General features: G+C 32.8%; 1 protein-coding gene across 1 annotated transcript in view; it reads left to right on the plus strand.

The window, feature by feature from the left end:
• Positions 1-327: 327 nt before the first annotated feature.
• Positions 328-27,304, plus strand: part of LOC140447258 (uncharacterized) — a 258,442-nt gene continuing 231,465 nt past the window's right edge. Inside the window, exon 1 of the mRNA XM_072539812.1 lies at positions 328-615. Coding sequence (XP_072395913.1) covers positions 599-615 — 17 coding nt within the window. The 5' untranslated portion in view covers positions 328-598. The remainder of the gene's footprint in view (positions 616-27,304) is intronic.

The following is a 27,304-nucleotide window of genomic DNA, read 5'->3' on the forward strand; positions in this document are numbered from 1 at the left end:
TATGTAAATTTTTATATTCTAAACCACTTTTCAAGTTAGTTATGTACTACAAATATAAATACTAGATTTTTTTTAATTCATTTAAAAAATCGTTTATGATATGACTACTTATCGCACAAGAACGAAAAAATTGTCGGTAATCCATTAGCACAGAACCAGGATCTTATCATCAAGGACTTCACAAACAAAAAAATAATAAAGTTCAAAGAATTCGTACAAATAATCGCAAAACAACTTTTTCGTCACATGCACATAGTTTCAGAGAGGGAGCAAGTATTAAAACATCACCTCTTGGTGATGGCGTCCACATAGTTTTAGTGCCACTGGTCTGTCTCTCCGGATTATTCTCACTTTCTCCGGTGAGTTAACTGAATAATAATTTGCCAAACCATCCGTCAGAACCGTGGAAGTCGTTGCGTTCGGTAAGCAACATCTCCGTAGAGTCGCGGCTAACCTGGTGCTCCGGTGAACATCTTCAGAGAAATTTCGCAAATCGGTGTGGTTTTGGCTTTTCCTTTGGTTTTGTGTCGGTATGTGGTTTATGAAGTGACAATAGCAGACTGATTTTGTTTATATCACGTAATTCGTCTAATTCAAGATGGATTTTATATTAAGGTAAGAATAGTTGTAGTTTTAATAAATTTATACCATCGCATGTATCATATTATTATATTAATTAAATTATTGATAGTCTTTATACATATATAAAGTTGATATTTTAAACAGCACTTTCATTACTAAAATATTTTCTATTAAATAATTATCGAACGATGTATTACTTTATTTTAAGTTTTTGCTGTATATCCTTACTTTCTTTTCTCTGACCTGCTCTTTCGGCATTTTTAAATTCAGAGATTTGTTACATATTTATCCATTTATTATGCTTTTTGTTGGTTTTTTCAGAATAATTAATCTAAAAGAAAGCCTAACGCAGTTCTATTATTTTTAAAATTTCAACTGTTGTTTTGTTTTATGTTTTCTCGATCTATTTCGACACTTTCTACGTAGAATATCGTAAGGGCATTCGGTCAACTTTACAGTACAGCTGTTTAAAGGTTCGCTCATTATTTTTTGATGATTGTTCAGTGAGGGAACAATCAATATATTTGAAAATTTGCATATTAATTACGAAATAGGTGGGTAATAATCCTGTCTAGTAAAATTTTAAATAATAATATCGTTCTAAAACTTAACAAAAAAAATAAAAATACAATATAACTCACTATCACCCTCATTCTGAGTGTGCCCAACTTATAAAAAGCAATGACGAATAGATACTTTTAAAGTGGATGCAGCTTACAAATTTGTGCCCAGGTCCTTATGTTTTGAAATAAATTTCATCTTATACGTAGAAACCGTATCTTATTACCGCCAATTTTGCCCTGCCCTTCATGCCACATGAAGAAAGTACCTTCTTCATCCACGACATTGAAAACAGTGAAGTTGAATATTGGTAGTTTACGTTTATAGAAAAAATAATATATAATGTATTTTCTGAAAATCGAATGTAGCTGTTAATATTTTTTCCCTTAGAGGTTTTAGTTTAATTTTTATCGAAGCACTTTCTTTCACGCGTGAGATTTTTTCTATGCAGATGTGTTTCATAAATCTTTGTTTTACGCAATGTTGAATTAGACTTGTTTTTTTAAATGTGACATTTATAACGTTGGTCCTTTTTGGGAACGTAAAAACTCAATTTAAAATGTTCGTTAATAATATCACGATATTACCTTTCAGTACTAGCTATAAAGGAGTATACTTCTTGTTCGTCAAACCATTCCTTGTATAAATAAAATGAGTGATGGAAATTCAAATCGCTATCCAAATAAATATTATCACTGCTACTTCGTGTTAAATGAGATTCTAAGGGTTAAATGGACTTGATGTTATCACAAACACTTTTGACAACGTCTTCGGTTATCACCTTACGATGATTGTGACGGCATCTCTGATCTATTTATACCAAACCGATAGTAACGTCTAGTTTTTCCAAAGCAGTGTAGACAAACTGTTCACTTATAGAGAAAGTATTTAAAATACGTCTTTTTACAAACAGATATAAATTCGGCCTTATCACCTATCTTCACTTCCAGTCCATAAATGGGAGTTAAATTGCGCCTTTTGATACTGTATCAGTAAAAATCCTTCGTTTTTTTTTGTCTTAATACTAAGGAAGCTAAAAAAACTCATTGCCCACTTTTTCCCTCTTACCTAAATTCCAAAATTTATTGAAAATGGAAATCCTTTTATTGGTACTAATTTTTGAAGAACATTTTTATCTACAATTTTCTGGACACATCGCTTTTAATGATTTCGCAAACTGATTGTACCATCACGACTTTATTTTTTGATTGTTATTGTATTTTTTAATCTCTTTCTTGTATTATTAATTCAAGATGCAGCATGTCGATGTCTAATGTTACCTACATCCTTTCGAGAAACCTTTTTTCGTTTTCTAGAAAATTTTAGAGTTAATTCGGAAAATGAAGAAATCGGTGTGTTAGCTTGGGGTGTTAATATTACGTCAGTAGTGGATGAAACGGCTGACTGCGGTTTTTGTATAGCATTTTCATACCAATGACAAAAGTAGTTATCACAATCGTAGTCTAAATGATTTTTAGCACACTCTGGGGATGGACTGTATGTGTTATTTTCCTCTGACTGGTACTATATCGATTCTAAAAATAATTCAATGTTAAGTTATCATTGTGTACCTATAAATATTATTATTATTTGTAACAATAAAACACTGAAAACTTTGTTTTCAAAACTTCCACAAAATGTATTTTAAACTCTTATCACTACAGCTGTTTCGGCTGATTGCCTTTCTCAAGTGATCTATTTTTGGTATGCGTTTACACTTTATAGTCTCTAATGAAATAGGTTGAGAAGAGGAGAACTGTTTGTCTCAAGTTGGTCATTCAGAATTATATCTGTGTTTTTTATTTGTTGATTTCCATAGATTCTAACAAAGATAGCTTAAGGCCTTTATTTTGAATGTGAAGAATTTTAAATTCGTCATTAAAAAAATGATTATGATCTAGAAGGTGAAGTGCGTATGTAGAATATGTTTTTCTATTATTGAAAGCTCTTTTATGTTCTGCTATTCGTTTATTAAAAGTTCTACCAGTTTTGACCGATGTAAGTTTTTGGGCATTCGCCACATTTAAGTTTGTATACACCACTGTATAAGTGTTTTTTATTTTGGCTCTTGTTCTTTTTAATATATTTGCCTAGGTTGTTATTTCTTCTGAAAGCTGGTATTCCCTTCTTTTTTATGTGTTTTGCTATTTTTGTTGATATTTTGCCTGTATATGTAATCGAGCAGAAGGTACTGGGTTTTTTCTCTGGTGGTGGAAATACTAATTTCAGGGCTTTCTTGTGTAGTTTTTGATTTAACATTTGATTAATTGTTTGTTCGTTGTATCCATTGTATACTGCTATTTGCTTAATGATATTTAATTCTGTCACAAAATTGTATTTTGACGTCGGTCAAAATACAAATACGGTCAGCAAACCATGGTTGAATCAGTTCTTTGTTACGGCTCTGAAGTATGGACAATTAATACAGATCTGGAGAGGAGATTGTTGGCAGTTGAAATGGATTATTTTAAAAGACGTGCTAGAACATCATGGTAGGAAAGGGAGACCAACGAATCTATAAGCAATAACATGAATGCTACAGAGACGGTCATTGACAAGGTAAAAAGAAGAGGTTCAAAATGGTTTGGACACCTATTGAGAATGGCTGACGAACGCTGGCCCCAAAAACTTCACAAATGGAATCCCTCTGGAAGAAGAAAAAGAGGTAGACCTCGACGCTCATGGAATGCAGGAATTAGAAGAGCGATGGAATCGAGAGGTTTGGAGGAGGAGCATGCCTTGAGCCGGAAGGATTGGCAGAGGAGAACAGGAATACGGCGATAGCCGTCTCCAAAATGTATTGTATGTACAAGTTGGATTAATGTCAAACGTCAATAAACTTATTTTACCCTTCAATTGTGGCTTATTCCCATTAAAATAGTAATTACGTTAAAATGCCACAAAAAATACCTTCAGAACAATAGATAAAATCTAGATAAGACAAGGAAGTGTCCTAAAAAAGTCGTCACCCTTACAGCGGCCACCCCACTTCCGGAGTACGGTACGTGCGACAGTCAACTGGGCACAAGTAAGAGAGGGTTTTTTTAGTTGGTAGTCAGGATAATAGATAACTGAATCTTTGGTATTTTAAACTAAACTAAAACCCAAATTTTAATGACTCAACGGAGGTAGCATAAAAAAATTTCAAACCCCCCACCCCTCAGACAAATTCTGGGTGCGTCACTGTCATTATTTGATCAGGAACCATCGCAATCACTTAATACATCTTCATCGACTTCATCCTCTTCTTCATTAGTGAACAAGAGTTGTGAAACTATACAAAGCTGCTACTGTTTTGAATATATTACGAAAGCCAAACTGTCTATTACTCATATCCGCTTCACATTTTCTGTAGAGGGATTAGGTTCTCTAAATTATGGTTAAAGTACTGTGATAAAGGCTTTCTTATAATCAGCAACTAAAACGAACAACCAGAAAAGCGGTGACCACTTTATTCTTAACCAGACGCTCTGAGGAAAAATTCAAGCAGGGATATATAAGTATTTATCAGAGGTCTAAGATGTCACTAGGATAGGGTGAGAATGCCAAGAAGAAGTCGATAATCTAGCAGAATATAACAATGTTACATTGATACCATCATTATCATTAGTGGCATCACAGATAGTTATGACCCAAAGATCTCTTTAAAATAATCCTCTATTCACCACTGTTTCTAGCTCTCACCCATTATCTAATTCAAATAGATTTGAAATTGCCCTTAAGTTGTCTTAAAACCTAACTCTCGGTCTTCCTCTTACTCCTTGTCCCATCGGCTCTTTTTGGCCAAAAACTTTTGTAACTGTTGCACTTTTTTCTAGCCTGATTACATGCCCATGCAACTTTATTAGATTTTACGTCAGATTCCCCAAAACTTCTATGCAATGCCTGTGCCACTTCCTGTTTTATTTCTCCACATATTCAACTCAGGATTATTTGCTCGTAGTTTATAAGCAGTTCTTGGTTCTTCCCGTGTAAATGACCACGTTTCTGCTCTATTTGTTAGCATTGGTTAATGTTATTTAGATGGCCCCTTTAATTTTTCTGTTTAGTTGTGAGGCCATCTGTCTTCTCAAACCATAATAACATTAATTCGTAAGCAATAGTATTCTTTTTTCGCTGAGGTGTTATCTTAAGTCAGAAGCGAGCCTAACCATACGAATATATCTACACCTTCTAGATCTAAAACGCCAATTATGAATCTTCTAGTTGTTTAGTTGCTTGACCTAGTACAACACATATATTTGCTCTTTTGGGCATTTATATTTAGTTCTCTTCTCTATGCAGATGCCCATAATGGACCCGAATGCATCCTTCACAGGTTTCATGGACCTAGCTATGTTGTCGATGTCATCTGCATATCCAACAACGTGTACATATTATTTGTAGAAGATAGTTCCATGTGTGTTATTCTGGGACTCTCGAATACTACTTACTTTATCGAAGACTACTTTCGATACCTACTTACTATAGGTGATGATAATGAACCACCAACACCAGAAGTTACAACAAACGAAGCATTTGTTTACTGTATTTTCTGTAACAATAAAACACTGAAAACTTTGTTTTCAAAACTTCCGCAAAATTTATTTTAAATTCTTATCACTACAGCTGTTTCGGCTAATTGCCTTTCTCAAGTGATCTGTTTTTGGCATGGGTTTACACTTTATAGTCTCTAATGAAATAGGTTGAGGAGGGGAGAACTGTTTGTCTCAAGCTGGTCATTCAGAATTATATCTGTGTTTTTTAATTTGTTGATTTCCATAGATTCTAACAAAGATAGCTTAAGGCCTTTATTTTGAATGTGTAGAATTTTAAATTCGTCATTAAAAGAATAATTATGATCTAGAAGGTGAAGTGCGTATGTAGAATCTGTTTTTCTATTATTGAAAGCCCTTTTATGTTCTGCTATTCGTTTATTAAAATTTCTACCTGTTTGACCAATGTAAGTTTTTGGGCAGTTGCCACATTTAAGTTTGTACACACCACTGTGTAAGTGTTTTTTATGTTGGCTCTTGTTGTTTTTAATATATTTGCCTAGGTTGTTATTTGTTCTGAAAGCTGGTGTTATTCCTTTCTTTTTTATGTGTTTGGCTATTTTTGTTGATATTTTGCCTGTATATGTAATCGAGCAGAAGGTACTGGGTTTTTTCTCTGGTGGTGGAAATACTAAGTTCAGGGCTTTCTTGTGTAGTTTTTGATTTAACATTTTATTAATTGTTTGTTCGTTGTATCCATTGTTTACTGCTATTTGCAGAGAAAAAACCCAGTACGTTCTGCTCGATTACATATACAGGCAAAATATCAACAAAAATAGCCAAACACATAAAAAAGAAAGGAATAACACCAGCTTTCAGAACAAATAACAACCTAGGCAAATATATTAAAAACAACAAGAGCCAACATAAAAAACACTTACACAGTGGTGTGTACAAACTTAAATGTGGCGACTGCCCAAAAACTTACATTGGTCAAACAGGTAGAAACTTTAATAAACGAATAGCAGAACATAAAAGGGCTTTCAATAATAGAAAAACAGATTCTACATACGCATTTCACCTTCTAGATCATAATCATTCTTTTAATGACGAATTTAAAATTCTACACATTCAAAATAAAGGCCTTAAGCTATCTTTGTTAGAATCTATGGAAATTAACAAATTAAAAAACACAGATATAAATCTGAATGACCAGCTTGAGACAAACAGTTCTCCCCTCCTCAACCTATTTCATTAGAGACTATAAAGTGTAAACCCATGCCAAAAACAGATCACTTGAGAAAGGCAATTAGCCGAAACAGCTGTAGTGATAAGAATTTAAAATAAATTTTGTGGATGTTTTGAAAACAAAGTTTTCAGTGTTTTATTGTTACATAAAATGAATTTCCATCAAGTAACGGTCGAATCCATCAATTACTGTATTTTCCTTGTTTTTATAAAGTTGGTAATTCCTTGGCTATATTGTTGATCACCAATAATTAGTTCCTTTTCTTCAAACCTGTAAGCTTATAATAGGTGGCTACTGTATCCACTTATAACTAAATATGCTTTACATATTCCTATCTTCTTTTTTTTTAACAGTTACATCATTTCTCGCCAAACTGCTCAAAAAAATGTAAAAAAATTATATTTGCGATGCAAAAATGTTGGGAAATTTACATTTATTTTAAACAGATTTCATAATACTACTGATTGGAGTCTTGTATATTTTTGTAATAATTTTTGTCGGTTTTCCCTAAGTTGTATGCTAAAACATCGAAATCAACAACCTGTCAATTTTTTTGAATTAAGTTTGTAAATATTTAAATATACTTTTATACAAACATATAACAGTAAACGAAGAAATAAATGTTAATATTAACATTGTTGATCACTTTCATCCCATTTAGGAGAAAGTTATAAGTATATAATCTAAAAATAAAGAACAGGGTTGTGCAATGCTCTTAAAATATTGAATTACTTACCTTGGAATCATCATAAAATGTGAAATTTTAAGATCAATGAATATCATAATAATAAAAAGGAAGTATGATGGAAGTGAATTAAACATTACCATTAAAATTGAACCAGACACTAATTATAATAATTTAAGTAAGACATGGCAAGCTTCTTTATGAAATACTAAACTATTATATTGGTTACTACATAAACTACTACTACTAAAAACTTACTGAATATTTCAATGCATATCTCCACTAATCCTACGAAGACTGTAGTAACTTATTTTTTATGTAATTGCGATAATTATAAAACAATATTTACATCGTTACCACAATTCATTAATCTATAAAATAAATGCTTTTATAATAGCATTAGGTGATACTTTTAATTATGATCTTACAGAGTAGAGTAAAACAGATTTACGACAGAAATGGTCATAATTGACTTTTGAATGATTTACTATAGTTTTTGATGAAGATATTTTTAAAGTAGATAATAAATACCAGAATTATTTGTTTTTTAATTTTATTTATATAAAAAGCTACATTTTGAAGAAGTTACTGATCTAGTTTGCAATTTTGTATTTTAATTCAATTTTCCCCCTCTGACTTTTTTTTGCTCTTAACTGAATTAACTTCGAGCTCGACTTTACGAGGTACATAACTCTTTGAATTAAGATTTTTATAAAATCCATGGTACATTGTGGGTATTTTGCTACACAACCACAGTAATCCTTTTATCTTTTTTTTAATTGGTAATGGTGCATCATACAGTCTCGGTGGAAATTTGAAGGTAGTGGAAGGTCGTCCTCTGCATTTTCGATTTAATTTTATGTCACAACTTTTAAAACTATCATCAATTCAATTATTACTTCAGGGATGTTTTCTTCTTCTGTCAAAATGTAATCTGGGTTAGTATCAGAGTCTACATGAAATGGTTCCTCATCACTTTCTTTCTCAATTATTTTATTTTCATTTCCATTGGCTTCATTCTCTTCTAGGCTTACTGAAATTAAATACCTTAAACCCTAAAAATATAAAATATTTTTTTATGCAGAATTTAAACTAACCTGTAGAATATTCAGGATTAATATCAGTCTCGTGGTCACTATGAACCTCATTCGTCTTTTTGTATTTGCTTTCATCTACAATACTTATTTCAATATGTTTACTTTAAAAAAAAGTAGGTTTTTGCTTTGTTGTTATTATTTAAAATTAAGTTGATCATAAATTTACCTTCAAAAGGACGATAAGAAATATCCATTTCAGTATTTTATACACTTTCTCATCTAATTTCAATAATAACTCATTTTTGGAACACATGGCATTTATAACAAAACTAAACTTTTGAACATAACCTCAAACTAACGCCAAATATGGTAGTAACTCTTTTTCTTCTTCTTCTTCTTCTTTTTCCTTCTTGTATTTAGGCTTTAAAGCCTGTTTCTTCTTTAATATTAGAATCCTAAATTGTTTAAATTGTTGCATCATCTTTTTATTGGTCTGAAAATACTTCTTCGTCCATTTGATGACTTATCTCGTGCTATTCGTAATCCTATCCTCTGCCATTCTACTAATGTGTTCGCACCACTCCTGTTTCCCTTTTGTTACCCAACCATTTTGTCTTCTATATTGCATGCTCCTCTTATGTTTTCGCTTCTCTCCCTATCAACAGACTATTCCCTGATATTCGTCGAAGTATTTTGATCTCTTTTGTTTCTAGTAGTTGTCTCGTTTTAGATGTGTCAGTCTTGTCTCCACCGTGTATGTTAATATAGGTCTTATTATATGGTCATTAAGAGATCCCGCCGCTTTACTTGCGATAGTAACTCATCTTACGATACCCAATGCTATCGCCGAGGATAACAACGAAGACCATTGTAAATCAAGATGCGATGATTTTCTGCGGTTGTTTTTCATAAATCTGAGATACTATAAAACGCGTACACGTAATATTGGTTGAATAACTATATTTACTAAGATACGATTCTCAATCTACTTTGCAATTACCTCAGGCAGTGTTAAGCAGCAACTTAAGTCATACAGCACACAATGCTTCAAATAAAAAAAATATTTGAGAAAGTCAAAGTAAAGAGCAACGCGAGGCACGTAATAGAGTTGAACGGAATCGAAAACAAAAATGTCGAATTGTCGCATTTGATCTCTATCAGCAACATTCTATTAAAACGTGGTGGCAATCGATTTAAGTTTACGGCAAATCATTGTTATTTAACAAATGTTGTGTGTCCATTTAAGTTTAAAGGAGAAGCTTCTGGTTTTGCCCCAGAAAAGTCAAATTAACGCCATATATGGCTTTCGGAAACGGGCCAAATTTATTTTTTACTCATATAACCCCAGACAGAACAACCTCTGTGGGGTCATCTAGTATGAAGTCAAATTCAACATCAGGAAAACAAATATTACAATTATTAACAAAACTTCCATAATGCTAACGTCATAATATTTATACTAAACGATAAATAAAACACCAAGACTTGGTCTAATACTTCTTTAAAATGAAACTTATCAGTTTCGTCCACACCTATTTTAACATTAGCTGTTACTCTTCCATACATGTCTCACAATCTTTAAATACTCACCGGGGACTCCTTTTGTATTGAGTGCTTACCACAGAGTCTCTTGAAAAACTCTGATAAATGAATACTATACTCCTTTATACATTGCTTCATATTCTGTCTGGGATTGGTCCAAATGTGCATTAAAATCATCTTCTATATCTTCTTCTAGAAATTTAATTCTCACCCAACCATGTTTGAGGAGCATACACACATACGCACACAGCATTCAATACTTCTTTATCAACTACACATTTTACTCTCATTATTGCATCACTCGTTCTTACAACTTCTACTACGTTATTGTTCATTTCACTATCAGCAATTTTATCTCCTAAACTCAATTCCTAGTGTTACTTTTCCGTACATAGTTCTTTCGCTCTTTGTCCTTCCCAGCTAGTCTCTTGAATGCAAGAAATTTATTTTCACCTTCTTTTAAGCGCATCTGGTAACTCTACATTATTTATAGACAGATAAAAATTTTATATACATAGACCTTTATAATGGTAAAGATTTTTCACACTGAATTTTAAATAATTAAAAATTTCTGCGGAAAACATATATGTTTTTTAATTGAGGTATATAAAGGGTGATTCATTTAGAGGTACTTTTTTCAACAAGAAAAAACAATGAAAAAAATAAATTTTATTTGAAAATATTTATTATCATACAAAAGAACCATTCTTTAAAATTACTTCTTAAAGATAATTTCTTTTAAATGTTGGCCATGACTACGATTAAGTTGGTTCATTCTAAAGTTTCAATTCTTGATGACCCGTTCCAGCATTTCGATTGGTATTTCACCAATGACTCGAGTAATATTGGCCTCCAATACCTCAGTCGTATCTGGTTTATTCATGTAGACTTTGGACTTTAGGTAGCCCCAAAAGAAAGAGTCTAGAAGTGAGATGTCACAGGATCTAGGCGGCCAATTCACTGATCCAAAGCGTGAAACAATTTGTTTACCGAATCGTTCTCGCACTAAAGCCATGCTTTTACGGGCTGCCATCTTGTTGGAAACAAATGTCGTTAACGAGAGCCACGAGCTTTAATTTCAGGTACCAAATATTCCGTTATCATGGCACGATAACGGTCTCCATTCACAGTAACATTCTGGCCGGCCTCTGTTTTAAAGAAATATAGACCAACGATTCCACCAGCCCATAAACCACACCAAACAGTTGTTTTCCAGGGTGTAATGGCAACTCTTCAACCTCTTTGGGTTATTCATCACCCCAAATATGGGCATTTTGTTTATTAACGTAACCATTAAGCCAAAAATGGGCCTTATCTGAAAACAAAATTTTTCTCGAAAACAGTGGATCATCTGAAAGCTTATCAAGAGCCCATCGACTGAAACAGTGACAGTGCCCGGTGTATTCTTTGGGATGTGGTAATTTAACAAATTTCCATTTCTTGGAATTCAAAAACGCAAAACTGAGTGTAAACACACTAATCTTAAATGACAATACAAAGTTGATGTTATTGTCAAAGCCGTTAGAGATAGTGCAAGCACTCCTGACCACGGCGCAGTAGACGAAATTTGGTTTAGTCCCCACTTCCATGCGAAACGCATTGTACTGTGCACTGTATAATTCCACTTACAATAGAACCTTTCTGCCTTTACGTGAATTTGACTCCGCCTTCGCGCAGCTCCATGGTCAGGAGTGTTTGTTTTACCTATACCTAGCTACCCAAAATCGTCCCGAAAGTGAAAAAAATAGTCCCGAAAGTAGCTAATTTCGGTACGAGTTGTGTAAAATGGTACTTTCGATTTAGTAAATCATACCGAAAGTTTTATTTTCGGGATGGCTGCAGAAAAAACTCATTATCTACCTGGCTATTGAGAAGTTCTAAGAAAAACTTCTTCCAGTGAGCTAGAAATATCTACATTTACATTTATGTATCTGTGAAGAACGATCCGTGGACAAACAAGGCATCTCTAGTACCTATTGCGTCTTTCTAATCCAAATCACTTCTTTCCTTTGGGTTTAAAGGTTGAAAACAAATAAATAAAAAAAAATACTTCTTATACATTGAGCAATTTTATAAATCAGTATGTTTAAAGGGTATAAATTCTTTGTATAAGAAGGTAAAAGTTGGGTCAGCCATCGCTATAGTTTGCTCAATGCTTCACTGTGTAATATTTTGAATTTGTTTAAAAAAGAAAATAAACCACACGTGATAAAACTCAACCGCTTTGCAATTTAAAAGATATTCTAGTTTACGTTATGTAACACTTTCACTAGATTAAAAATCAATAATAATTGGATTGACCAAATTATGTAGAATTCAGGTTAAAAAAGTGAGATTTGCGTAACATTATTTATAGTGATCAGAAATGTCTGTGTTTAAAGCAAAATTACTACCAGCTAAATGGTTTGCTTTAGCATAATCAGTGCATTAGCTATAAATTATGCAGGCGAAAAAATTTACGTTAAATTTATGAGGAATTCTCTGCATAAATTAATGCTTCAGTCGTAGTTTCGAAAAAAATCAGTTAATGATTTTTTAAGAGAAGTTTATTTTAGTAAAATATACTTCTTATTTGACGTTTTTAAAATCAGAAAATACAAAAATTTATAGGTTTATAAACACAACACAAAGCATATATGAAATTTTAGTTCAGTAAAACAAAAGACACTTTCTAAAATGATCAAGAATAAATTACCATAAAATATTTTTGATTTTAATATTAAGCAAGGACAACAATATACTACATATTTAGTACTTTGGATAGTATTATTAAAAGTTTCTTTGCAATTTCTCATCTACGCATATAAGTAGAAATTTTGTAAACAGTCTGTACAGCACTTACATATAGTCGGTTCGCTATATTTACGCGGGTTTCGGATTAACAAAATTATGCTAATAACTCATTGATAAACAGTTGCAGTAAACGACTTCCCAGAAAATTAGGTAAAAACTGCATTAATGGTCATATTTTAAAATACATTAAAATAACATTAGGGTAGGTATACATTTGTTACAATATTGCAGTTGAATTGATTCTTTGCCAGTGTTGACATTGTATGTTTGGTGGAAATATTTAAAAATGCCTAGACGTGTGTTAGATGTAGATAATCTAATTTGTAGTGTACATAAGTATTTTACGGATGAAAAAGAAAATGGCGGTCTTTTAAAATCGGTAATGTCTGTTCAACAACGCGTATGTGATGCTCTAGGAATTAGTGAAACCAAACTAAGAGGAGTATTACAAAATCGCAATAATGAACGGCGGAAAGAAGATCACCGAAAACTCGCCTATCATTGAAAACGAAAGATATTCCAGATGGAAAAAAATTTGAAATTCGTGATACCATTTATCGAATGCGAGCCAACAAGGAACATGTGACCTTAAATACAATTCTCTCGGAATTAAAAGATAGACAATTTGACGAAATTGGCAGAACAAGTCTATGGCAAGTGATACATAATTTGGGTTTCAAATTTCAAAAGGAGGATAACAGAAAAGCCCTTTGTGAAAGAAGTTCTTTTGTGCATAAAAGAATTAACTTTCTAAGAAAATATTTTAAATTAAAAGAAGAAAGGGCAAATTTTATATATTTAGACGAAACATGGATATTTTCTAGGGGTGCAACCAAGAGAATATGGCAAGATGATAACGTAAAGTCTATCAAACATACTGATGGAGAAAGGAAGCGACACATAATTTTACATGCAGGAGGGAAATCGGGTTTTATAGAAGGTGCTGATTTAATATTTTCATCTAAATCAAAATCAAGTGACCATCACGATAATATGAACACAGAAATATTTGTAAAATGGTTACATGAAAAACTTCTCCCAGGTTTAAGTGAGCCCAGCGTAATTATTTTAGACAATGCACCTTACCATTCTGAAGTATTAAACAAAAGTTCAACGAATTCTTGGACTGTTAATAAAATTAAAGAATAGTTGACAAAGGAACATATACCATTTACACAACATTATTTTAAAATCAGAATTATTACGCTTGGCAAATATCCACGCAAAACCAAAAACTTTTGTTGTGTATCAGATTATTGAAAGTTACGGTCATCAAGTTTTACGTCTGCTACCGTATCATTGCCAGTTTAATCCCATCGAATATATATGGAGAATAGCAAAACAATATTATGACAACCATATTGGGCCTAACGGTTATAGCGACGACGCAGTTCGCGAAACTTGTCGAAAGGCACTTTCAAGGCATAGGAATGGAAGGCATAGTTTCTAAAGTTGTTATTAAATATTGTAGTACTAATTTATATGTGATTCATAGTGGGTCAAATGATTCCCTAAAAATGTCCCATAAGCTTGCAGTCTATAAACTTTACAGTTTATTTTTCACACCTTACTGCTTTTCATATTACATAATTATAGCTAAATCTAGTTTTTTTTTCAGGAAATTTCATGGTTCTAAAGTTGTCGTTAGGATTGAAAAATAATTTTTGTTTATTCATATTGATGGCATGTTTAATGGTGAACTAGATTACCGTCAAGCCAGATATTTATTACCACCAGGAAATTATTTAGAGATTAGTCTTAGTTAAGTGTTTTGATCTTCACAAAAAAAGTGAATCATAGAAAAAACCGACTGGACGTGATTTTTTAAAATATAATTACGTTGTTTACATCAAACTACCTCTTATTTGTCTCCTGTGTGTTTAAGTAGCCTAGGAATAATTAAATAAATCTGAAAGATTATTTTTGTATATTTTTTTTACGTCGCCTACATTTTAATTAAAACAACCAAGAGACTATAGGGTCTATAGTAGAAGCCATAATTAGAATGAAGTGCTGGTCTTACGGTGCGCAGTGATGCCGCTCATGTCGGCACAGTGGTAGGTGTGTGGTAGTGTGGCGATAGACTGAGAAATCAAGAGCATGAGCATTAAATCTGAGATATTTCTCGTTAATTAATATTAATCGAAATTCCTATCTAAATAGTCCTCATCCTCTGAATCACCTTCTATATTAATACTAATAATTAATTAAAAAATACAGATAATTCACAATGACCAACTTGGGACAAACAGTTTTCCTCTCCTCAGCGTATTCAGTTGAATACTATAAAGTGTTAACGCACTCCAAAAATAGATCACTTGGGAAAGGTACTCAGCCGAAACAGCATTACTGATAATAAATTATAATAAATTTTGTGGAAGTGCTGAAAATAAAAGTTTTCAGTGTTTTATGGTTAGATTTTGAATATTATTTGCGTACTGTGGTCTATTCTACATTCTGATATCGCTTTTAAGATAGCGACTGTTTTTATTGTGTCAAATACATCGTAAAAGTCAACAAAGATAAGAACCAAAAGTCTATTATATTCGATAAACTTTTTAACTAAATTAAAACGTGTTTGGATTCATGACATCAAAAGTGAACCTCCTAGTTTAATAGTTGGTCGATATAGAGTCGATCAAATATAGAAATTCTGGTTAAGGAAACTTTAAGGCTTTCTCCGTAATTCTCAATAAAAAATTTGTAGTTCTTGTATAGAAAAAATCTTTAGCATAATTTTCAAAACCCACCTCGTAATTGTATCTTATAAATATTTATTTGTAGATAGACAAAAACACAAATTACAATAATTAGTCAGGGTAGCCAACTTAGTTTCATCTTATGACCATCACTGCTCAATGAAATCCAACCATTATCGTTCAATGAAATGTAAACAACGCCTTGCAATGGAAATATGCATACAATTCAGGTGCTGTTTTGAATTTAACCCAATTTAATTAATTTACAGTCAGTTTTTATGTTATAAAGGATTATGTGTGTTGTGGGCTGTCAATTTTTTAGGTTATCTTGAGTTTAAACAAACTAAATTATCTCTACTATTGTCACAGTAGACTTTTTATTAAAACACTTTTAAGATTATATATTAGCTTTTTTCATGCCTACGATATGATTTTCTTATTTTAAATAAGGCAGATAAAAAAGGGCATATTTTCTAAAAGCAATGTCATGAGGTGGCCTATTTTAAAATATATTTTTATTTTTTTTCTGTTCGGGCATTTATTTTTCATTAGTTCGTTAATAGTAAAATATGTTTTATTTTTTTTTATTATAAATAAAATAAAATATATAAAACTGACGCAAAGCAGTCCCTGCATATCTTCTAATTTGCCAAGGTTATCGACCGCATGACCTAAATAACCAATGACGATGTCAGAGAGGAAAAATATCGACCTATTTGCCTCCTCTCTTGTATTTGTAACTGTTTAACAGAATGCTGAGTGGGACAATGATGAATCAATTGATATGTTTGGAGGCTTATTCTCTAGACAATATGGTTTGGTAAGAATGGTTAGCATGACTAATGCAGTGTTGAGAGTTTACCAAGCGTTACATGTGGAGGTCAACGATCAAAAATGGGTAGCCTTGCTCCTACTAGAGGTTAGGAACGCTTTTAATTCACTTCAATGGGAACAGTGATGAGAGCGGTAGAGGATAGAAAAATTTCCTGACCATCTATCCGAGAGAAGGATCTGGCTGAGAAGGCTGTGATTGTGGATGTTACGGCTAGGGTGCCACAGGGGTCCGTTCCTGCCCAAAGCTGCTATGGAACCTGGCATATGATGAGGTCTTACGTCTTGAATACAGTGAGGGGGCCATCCCCCGGATACCTTGCGTTGCTAGTAGTAGTACGAGACACGGAAGAACTCTCTACAAAACACGGAGTGCATGTGACCTTGCAAAAGCAAAATAAATCAGCTTGGTCTGAAACTCGCTAAGGAGATCCACAAGGAACCACGAAAACGCGAGAATGTTATTTTTGAGTGCAGTGGTGCGGAGATGACTCCAAAAAGTGCGTTAAGTACTTGAAAGTAACTTCACGCCAATCGGAGTTGGTGCGGTCATCTGCGGCTGGTGACACGCACGGCCACGCAGAGAGCGACTGCACTGGGAGGTGTAATTTTCAATATAGGCGGGCCCAAACCTGAAAGGAGAAGGTATTAGTACATGAATGTATGTACCATAAGTCCCGAGTGATTACTTTTTATAAAAAAAGGAAATATATTAGAAAACTGTTCTTAAGAAAATAAGGTTCTTCCCTGCTTCAAAAGTAACCTATGTAGGTAATACATTTTTGAAATCTAGTCCTTTTCCTACAAGAAAAAGCAGGAGCATAATCTAACGAAAAACAGCATAAGGTGGCTAAAGAGAAGAAAATCTGGTGTTAATAATACGAAAATACACAGGAACATTACAAAAGCCTCGTTGCTCATTCTCGGTAGCGTAATTGGGGTGAATAAGGATATGGATAACAGAAAGGTAACAGATAAATGAATATAGCTAAACTGCAAAAAAAGGACGAAAATAATCTTACACCGAGATTTATAAAGGACTCTTTAAATTCCTCAAAAAAGATAGGTATTCAATCATTACATAAGCAAAAATATTAAAATTACCTATATAATGCAAAAAATCATATCATCGATAGAATAAAATCACCAAAAAAATAATAAACTTACGCGACCTACGATCAAATCAAAATAAATAATTATTTAAAAGGTAATTTAATTAATAATCAAAACTTAATTAAAAGATAGTGCGGAAGTTGAGGAAATAATTAAAAAGGACGGATCGGTATGTAGCCTGGTAATAAATCTGCACAGGTGGTGATATATTGATGAGCACGGCTACTGAATGCGGGCCTCAGCAAAAGAACTCTAGAAAGATAAGAAAATATATCTTTATTTCATGTATTAAAGAGAGTGACAAATAAATAAAACTTACTGCATAAATGCAATTTTTCGGTTACACAGCCGTATTTAAAAAATCAAATTATTTAACGTCATCAGCCATCGCAACAATAAAATTAAGAAACTCAAAACTCGGCCATTTGGTTTTTTATATGCTCTATTCCCAGTGTTATATAACTTTAAAGTGTTTATATAAATATTGTTAATAGATAAGTGAGTTTGTGTTTGTAATACCCAACAGGTTTTAACTTAATCTAGACATAGACAAAATTAAATTACACAAGGAAACTCGAAATACGTTAAAGTCACAGGCTATAAAAACTGTCTACAAAATCTATAGGTAGGTACATCACAATCAAAATTTTAAGAGTTAGGAAAATGTTACGCCACGATGAGAATATGAAAATAATAATAAAATCTATTGACCTCATATTTTTTCATCAAGAGTTATCGCACAAACGGAAAAAGACATAAGTTTAATAAAAACCTGTCGAATTCTTAATAAAAATATGTTCATGTTACTGTCTTATTATCTTAATATAGGTATCCTTTGCATTCTTTTTGACTTCCTCTGACAAGGATATCTTTTTGAATGAATATCTAACCGTGATAAAAATCCAAATGTTTATAATTCAACGTTCAATCACCGATCCTAACCTAACCTCAATATTAACAACGATATTGTGAAAAACGTATAATTATATAAAACCTTTATAGCCCACGTATCATGAATTTCAGATCCTATCAAAGTAAATAGTTCTTTCAGGATGCAATAATGACTTGTCGTGACCTTTAAGTTTCCAAATAGAACCATGTAAATTAGAAGAATTCGAGGTTTCACTTTTTTTATTTTAAATGCGGGGAATATGTTTAAAGCACGTTCGTTGTTTGTCTATTTTGCAAGGTGTGAATAGGTTGATTTTACTGCTAATATCCATTTTTGACGTGTAAGGGTAACGGCTTATGTACTGTATATAGAAAACTTCACCATTTTTGTAGAGGTTTTATCTATTTAATGTTTAGTGTAATAAAATTTTATTTCGTAAACTTGTAAGAAACTAGGATATGGAGGATTGTCTTTGAAAAGGGAAAAATAACATTGATCCTCGTAAGATATAAATAGGTATCTGATTTTTCTATCGTTATAGTCCAGTTGTCAGAGATTTGACCTCTAACAATTATACGAACAAGCTGATTTTGCTGAAAATGTCAATTTCAAGTAGCTTGAAACAATATAATCTGAAAAAGCCCATCAAAAGGGGCTACAAATTATGGTCTATTGCAGACCAAAATGGTTTTATGTTACAGTTTGACTTATATCAAGGCAAAAACGAAAAATTATAGATAGAATTCGGGAACTATGGTTTAGGAGAAAGAGTAGTACTATCATTAACCAAGATGTACTGGAATCAAGCAAGAATTTTTATTTTGATAATTTCTTCACGAGCGTAAAATTACTCGAAAGCCTAAAACTAGAAAATACATTAGCATGTGTTACAATTCGTAAAAACAGGAAGAACTTGCCTCGAAATTTAAAAGTAAAGGAATTGCAACGCGGAGATTTTGATTATAGCTATTCTTATACTAATATTGGTTATTTTGTGTGGATAGATAAGAGAGCAGTTAACATTGCAACTAACTTTCGTGGGTCAGAAGTAAAACATGTTTCCAGAAAACAAAGAGATGGTTCGAGTTTAAACTTACCATGCCCCAGCGTTGTGGCAGACGACAACAACAATATGGGTGGCGTTGATCTTGCCGACCAACTACGTAGTTCATACTGTGAAGATAGAAAAGCACGTGAATGGTCGTACCGTTTATTCTGGAGCATGTTGGGCATTGCCTTTGTCAATTCATATATTATATACAATGAATTATTCGAAAAAATCAGCCAGCTGGAGGCAAGAAGATCGGTTGCTAGGGGACTTTTAACAAACGCCACTGAAGCAAAGAAACGAGGCTCCCGAAGTTTGGAGTCATCTACACCTAAAAAAAGGAGGAAGTATAATTACAGCGCGTTGGATGACGTCAGATTGGGAAATTTGGGAAAACACTGGCCTGTTTTTAGCACCAATAGGGGAAGATATGAATATTGCAGCTGACTTGCAATAGAGTCTAGACCTCAATCAAAATGTTCTTTTTATGGTGCCTATTAGTGTTGTAATTCAAATAAAAACTGTTTTGCGATGTAACACGGCCTTCCTACTTCGTGAAGAGTAATCATTTATAAAAAATAATAAAAGCTTTGATTTTAAGCATTTTTTTTATAGCAACAGAAATTGCTATCTCTTGATAGAATCTCCTATCTTAATTCCTGACGGGACTTGTTAAGTGCCATCTCTGGGAAAAGAGTACTTGTAGCAGAAAAATTTAAAAAAATATATATAAATTATGCTTATGCCATCTTATTAAAGTAATACATGTAAAAAAAATTGTTTTTTTTTTGAAAAATCTTAATTTGGGCAAAAAAGAGTTAAACTTATTCGTAAACTATTCTCCGTTCACAAATTGTTGAGAGCACGAAATGTGCTTCAAAGTCATAAAACGGTCGTAAAATTTTTATCATCATAGGCGTTCCTGAAGGGTTTATTCATTAACTTAGAATATAATGTTTTAATACTGTTATATATAATATTAATAATGTTTTAATACTAATATATTTAGCAAAAAACAATTAAAACTTTCACGGCTAATGTTGGTTATTATATTATATTAATAAAAATAAGAATTTAACCATTAACAATTTTGTAAATAAGAATATCTTATCTCTTTGGATATTTCAATACTAATCTTCCCGTTTAATAACTTTACTAGAAAACCTGGAATTCATATCCAAAGGTACTATTCGTTGCAAGATAATTAGGATGGAATTCCCCAGATTTTTAATAATATAATGGGTATAAAGATGCCGGCTTTGGCCACGTGTCTCGTCTGTTCAGTTTATATTCGAAACTTAACTTGAAAGGGTGAAGTTATTACGAATGAAAACAATTTTTTTGTTTAGTACGTTTTTGATCGCATGTAATTTACGGCTCGTCGGTGTTTCCGCGTCTACGGCAGTAATTAGCGACTCGAATATTTCTTTTGCGAATTATATGCAGTGCGTGAGTGATTTTTTATTCCATATACCTACAAACATATACGTACCTTTCGCTCGTGCTCGTTTTGTTGGATTGTTTGTGATGGCTTCATCATCAACATCATCAAGTTTTACACCGGTACTGTTGCGTACAGTCAGTAAGTATGTCTATTCACCAAGAGAGAATACTATTGTCCTGAATGTTCACGATGTTCTAATTTCTCAGAATCCCACAAACACTGTTCGCAACATAGTCGAAAGTTGTGCTAACATGACTGGCGTAGGGGAGTCAACTATATATAGGTTCCTATCAGAAAGAAAAAAACACGGTATAGCTAACCCAAACACAAACGAACACTTAAAGAGAGGGAAAAAGCCTATTGAAATTGATGAATTTGCCAAAAATGGTATTCGAAGGAAAATTCATGGATTTTTTTTCAAAAAAGAAATACCAAACCTAAACAAAATTTTACAAGAAGTTAGAGACGACCCGGATTTGTCTCATATCGGACGAACTAAATTGTGGCAAGTTTTAAAAGAATTAAATTTCCGGTGGGAGAAATCAGACCGAAAATCACTTTTGATTGACCGGGAGGAGATAATATGTTGGAGAAGAAATTATATAAGATCCATACGAAAATTCCGGGCTGAACGAAGGCCAATCTTCTACCAGGATGAAACGTGGGTAAACCCAGGTCATACTCTAAAAAAAATTTGGTCAGATAAAAATATATTAAGCTCCAAGCAAGCCTTTATGGAAGGTTGGTCTACTGGTAAAGGCAGTAGATTAATAATTTCTCACATTGGCAGTGAAAAAGAAGGATTTGTTAGCATGGTTTGTTGGAATTTCAGTCCAAAAGCACAAAAGACTATCACGAGGAGATGACAGCTGATGTTTTCGAAGAGTATTTTGAGCAGATGATTGAACACATACCACCAAATTCAATTATAGTATTAGATAATGCACCTTATCATTTACGACTAGCAGAAAGACTTCCAACGACTGCGTGGAAGAAACAGGATATTCTTGACTGGCTGCAAAATAAGTATCTGCCTTACGAAGATGGAATGGTAAAAGAAGAACTTTTTTAAAAATTGCCCGGCAACACAAATCTAAGTTCAAGAAATACGTAGTTGACAAAATGGCGAAAAAGCGAAACATCACAGTCCTTAGACTTCCACCCCACCACTGCGAAATAAAGACGCAAAATGTCGCCTGTCAAAATGTTCAATGTGTTTTAAATGTATCCATTTTTTTTTAAATCCTGTTACATGACATATGAAAATAAACATTGTAGAAGTTTTCAGGGACTTTCTGTCCTCAGTATTAATGTAATCTTTCATTCTGCGTTTAAATTTTTCAAAAATATTTATTAGTTTTCTCCGGATTCGAAAATAATGGATACATTTAAAACACATTGAAAATTTTTTCAGGCGACATTTGGCGCCTTTCCCCTTAATTAAATAAATGTATCTTTTACAAATGGCAAGAAACTTTTTATTTTTGAATAAAATAAAGAAGTTTTATTAAAACAAAAATACAATTTACATAAGTACAATTTAAAAAATATATTTATTTAGTTCAAATAAATGTTTCAATCATATACTCTACGACACTGGTCGGTCATCTGTAACCATTCAAAATACCTTCATAATCGGATCATAACGTTGACTGCTGTATTATATTCCTTCAGATACAAGGTGGGTTAGTCGAAAACATCTTAAACCGTTAGTTTCAGGTTGGTTTTTACTATTATATCGTATTAGCTATCCTCTCTGTATTTCAGTTCTCTAATTAGGGTTAAACTTGTAGTGAGCTATCGACAAATTGAGAACTGATTATAGTTCGTAAGGTTTTATTATGCAATTTGCATTTTGTTAAATTTTGCAATTGATTGTGTATTCTATTTTCTTTTATTTTGTGATATTGACGATTTATGTAATTTTAGTAAAGTTTAATTGTTATTGTTATTTTTTTGACTTTTTGTAAGCATTGTCCATCAAATTGTACAATTTTCAGTGAAAATAAAGTATGTTTCTAAGCGATGGTCATGTTCACCTAAATAAAATAGTGACAAGTAATCTTAAATTGTGCTTAAAAACAAGATTAGTAGTGCGTGGCAAAACAAATGGTCGCAGTGTTCCGAAAAACTAGACAAAGTAAAAACTGTTTTTTGGTACCTAGGAAAAACAAGGTATCTTTATTCGACGCTGACTTGGTCTTACCCGCAATACACATATATTTACTAAATCCCGAGAGACAACCCCCCATTCTGCAGCCAGTTTAAGACACCATCATCAGCATATCGTATGTTGTTGATCAATGCTCCATTCACTTTGATTCCCATCTTTGCATCCTCCAAAGACTCTTGAAATATGGCTTCCGAATAAATGTTAAATAAAAGAGGGAAAAGCACACATCCCTGTCGAACGCCTCTTCTTATATGTATGGGTTTGGATATAGGATTGTCTATTTTTAACTGTGCCGTTTGATGCCAGTACAAGTTTTCAATGCATCTTATGTCTTTTTGGTCTATATCAACTTTCTTGAGGATCTGCATTAACTTGTGGTGTTGGACACGATCAAACGCTTTTTGGTAATCTAAAAAGCATAGGAACACATCCTTCCTCTGATCGTAACAATTTTGGACCAGCACTTGTGTTGCTACTATTGCTTCTCGTGTTCCTAAACCTTGCCTAAACCCGAACTGGGAGTCACTGATGTCCCATTCACATTTTTTTGTATAATCTTTGATGTAGTATTTTTAAGAATATCTTTAAAGTGTATCTCATCAGGCTAATGAGTCTGTGATCCTCACATATTTTTGTATTGACTTTCTTGGGCAGGGGAATAAAGGTAGAGCGTAACTTAATAAGCGTAACTTAGTAAGTGTAATTTAATATTGCCTTTTTTATCTCCTCTTTGGTGATTGAAGGGCCAGTCAGCTGGTCGTCTGTATAAACTTCATTCATGGGTCTTTCGTCATGGAAGAGCTCCTGGATATAATTTTCCCATATATTAATTTTCTCCTTTTCACCCAGCACTATCTGGTTATCTTGATTAACTATGGTAGTTGGTCTTCGTTTTCTGTATATTCCACCAGTCTCCTTAAGCTTTTTATGTAAATTACGGTCATCGTGCTGTCGTTGTAAATGTTCTAGATCGATACATTGTTGCTTAAGCCATTCATTTTTTGCTATTCTTATTTTTGCTTTTATTTGCCTGTTAATGTTTTCATACATATTGCTGCCATCTTGGTTATTCTTGTGTCTTCGTCGTTCTTCCATTAGTAATAGTATTTCTTCTGTCATTCATTTTTGCCTCTTGTTATTTCGTTTGTACCATAAGTTGTTTTTCATGATGTTTGTTACAGCACTTGTAATCGTATTCCATGTTGGTGTTAGATCTTCGGCAATGATTGTCGTCAATATTTGAATTTGTGCGTTTATTTCATTGCTTATTTCTACTTGTATCATTGGGTCTTTCAGTTTGTCCAGTGCTATCTGTTGTTGAGTTTCAGGCTTGTTTTTGCATGAAAGAGCGATCTTTATGACAGCCACTAATAGTACGTGGTCAGAAGGGACATCTGCTCCAGGATATGTGCAAGCTCTTTTGACAGTTGTGCTGAATCTACCGTTGATAAGAATGAAGTCTATTTGATTTCTTATTATGTTCTGAGCTCTATCGGCTGGAGATTTCCAGGTATAAAGGCGACGGGGGTGGAGTTGGAACCATGTGTTGGTAACTCTCATGTTTTCTTCTTGACAAAATTGTATAAGTCGGTCGCCCCTTTCGTTCCTTGTTCCAAGACCATAGGGTCCAACTACGTCTTCAAAGCTGCCCTTCCCTATTTTGGAATTAAAATCTAGTGGTTCGGACAACATTAAATAAATGTGAAAAAAGCTAACTTAGTAGATAAAATTTCTAATAACGGTTACAGTTCAAGTCAAGGGCCGACAAAATATAGGCAAACTTAGAAAAATGGGGGAAGACTCCCAAACTGTGAAGATGGTACATACTCTAACCTTAATATTCTGACAGAAAGACAAATAAAATGTTTTATAAATTGTCATAAATTTACAAGTCTTTATATAATAATTTAGTCTTGTCGAAATGTGTCAATCTTTTATAGCCATAGTCATGGATAAAGCCTATATTTAGTAATAAATATTTTTTATGATTAATGACTGTTACGAAGCAATCACTATTTCTATTAGATTATAAATTATCTCTTTGGCATAGGTTCAAAATCCTTTAAAAAATTTAAAAATCACGAAGGTTACGAAATTGTGAAATAATTCTATCCGTCTGGTGTTTTTCAATCGTCTATAATTTGCTCGAACCGGGTACTTTCTCTTTCGTTTTGTATATATGGTCTCCAACCGCCCGGTTAAGAAAGTTAAATTTTATGCGCATTCTAGAAAAACACAAACACTGAGCAAAGAATTCGAAACTTCCTTAAATTTAAACTATTCTTGCATATGTATGTGTTAAAATTTATTGCAAAATTAAATCGTTTGATTTTTACATAATGTTAGGCAAGGTGTTAATGTTGTTTTGATATTTTGTTCGCTAATTAATGTTTTTGAGATTGAATAAATAATTTCGCTTTTTAGTCAAGTATATTTACGTCTGAGTGAGCTAAGGAAAAATAATAGGTTATAGAAAAGTTTCTTTCGACGAAAAACAAAACAACAAAAACTTGAGGATAACTTATACCATGAACCAATGCACATGGAACGTTATTTAAATAACAACTCAAATCACTATGGTAAACAAAAGGACGGGTCACTTAAGTTTTTAACAGATCTAAGTGTGTGAATAAATGTGCACCTGAATATCAATACGAACGGAAACTTCGAGAAAACAACTTCAAATCTAACTGTGATGCTCTATAGGACATTAAATATTCTATCTGCCAAAAAGAGATAACCATAATACAAACAATACAAAAACAAAGTAAAGCTTTTTCACCATGCACTAAAAATTTTACAGACCTGATCAGTTAAATATGATATTAAATGTATATTCAAGAATGCGGAAGATATAACCATAGCAGCAACAGATAAAAGGGCATTCAAGAAAACCTTCCAAGGAATAGAAAACGAAGCTAAACTGAGAGAACTGAAAATTGTAACGAAATATTTTGCCTACCACATAGGGTATTGTTATAGGGGGTTAAAAATTGGGGACAGAAATTATTGGGCAGAGATAGGGCAAGCAAAATAAATCGGAACTTATGCGAACGGCGCTCCGGGTTTATTTGGAGTAGCTTGGTCGTGGATAAGTTGAATGGCAACGGGGATTACATTGGGGCAACTATAAAAAAATGAAACAAAGGGGTACTTATATAAATCTCCTGGACAAATGGACAAAACAAAACAACAAGAAGGACCTGCAGGTACTTAAAATAAGACGCTGCTTCGAGAAAACTTCCTGCTGGAGCAAAGGAAAGATTCTTCCGTCTAAAAAAAAACACAAAATAGAGGTTAGGAGGCTTTTCTATATAAATAAACAAAATGGTTTAGAGAAATAAATTAAACAATTATTGTTGTCTCACCACAAATAGTCAAAATACTATATAAATAGGAGATAAATACCAAAATAACAAAGAAACACTTACTACGTCCTATCTGTTTACAACATCCGTTTACAAGAGGGAGATACTACAAAACTACAATAAATTGTTACTGGGCTATAATCTGTGGCAGAAATAAATTATTATAAATAAAGAAACATCTAAATGAGACTATTCATATAGGTTAACCTTTTTCCAAAAATAAAACAAAATAATGTCAAAAAATAAAACTAACTGTCAGATGTCAATACTTGAATTTTAAAACTGAGAATAATTATGACAGCTATAGTCACGCCCGAACACATATAATTTTAATTATTACAAATTATTTTAAATTGTTATGAAAGCAAATACTATTATTTAAAAAAAAATGTCTACTCTTCCTTTAAAAGTTTAAAACAAAAAAAGTTACCTTGATTTCACTAAAATTTCTTTACTTTAAATTTCTTGTAACTGGACTTCACTGGACTTTAGAATTTCTGGAAGTTAGATTCACCGCCACACGAACAAATTCATCTCCAAACTGCGATAGGACAAGACAAAATTTAGATTGAAAGTTGGGGCACTGGAACACAAATCTTGGACTGGCCTTCTTAAAAAACAGGAAACTGGAACATGTTGTTTTCCTTCAAAATTGTTGCAGGCGACACAAATCTCTCAGATACGTAGAAAAATAGAAATAGCAGGTTTCACACCTAATCAAACTAAGTGTTAATTACACATATAGAAGGGGGTTTCCAAAAGCAACAAAAGACGGCTGTAGTTTTTGTGAATCTGACAGCTGCCTACGACAT

Source organism: Diabrotica undecimpunctata, chromosome 8 (assembly GCF_040954645.1).
Source record: "Diabrotica undecimpunctata isolate CICGRU chromosome 8, icDiaUnde3, whole genome shotgun sequence".
Taxonomy (NCBI): Eukaryota; Metazoa; Arthropoda; class Insecta; order Coleoptera; family Chrysomelidae; genus Diabrotica; species Diabrotica undecimpunctata.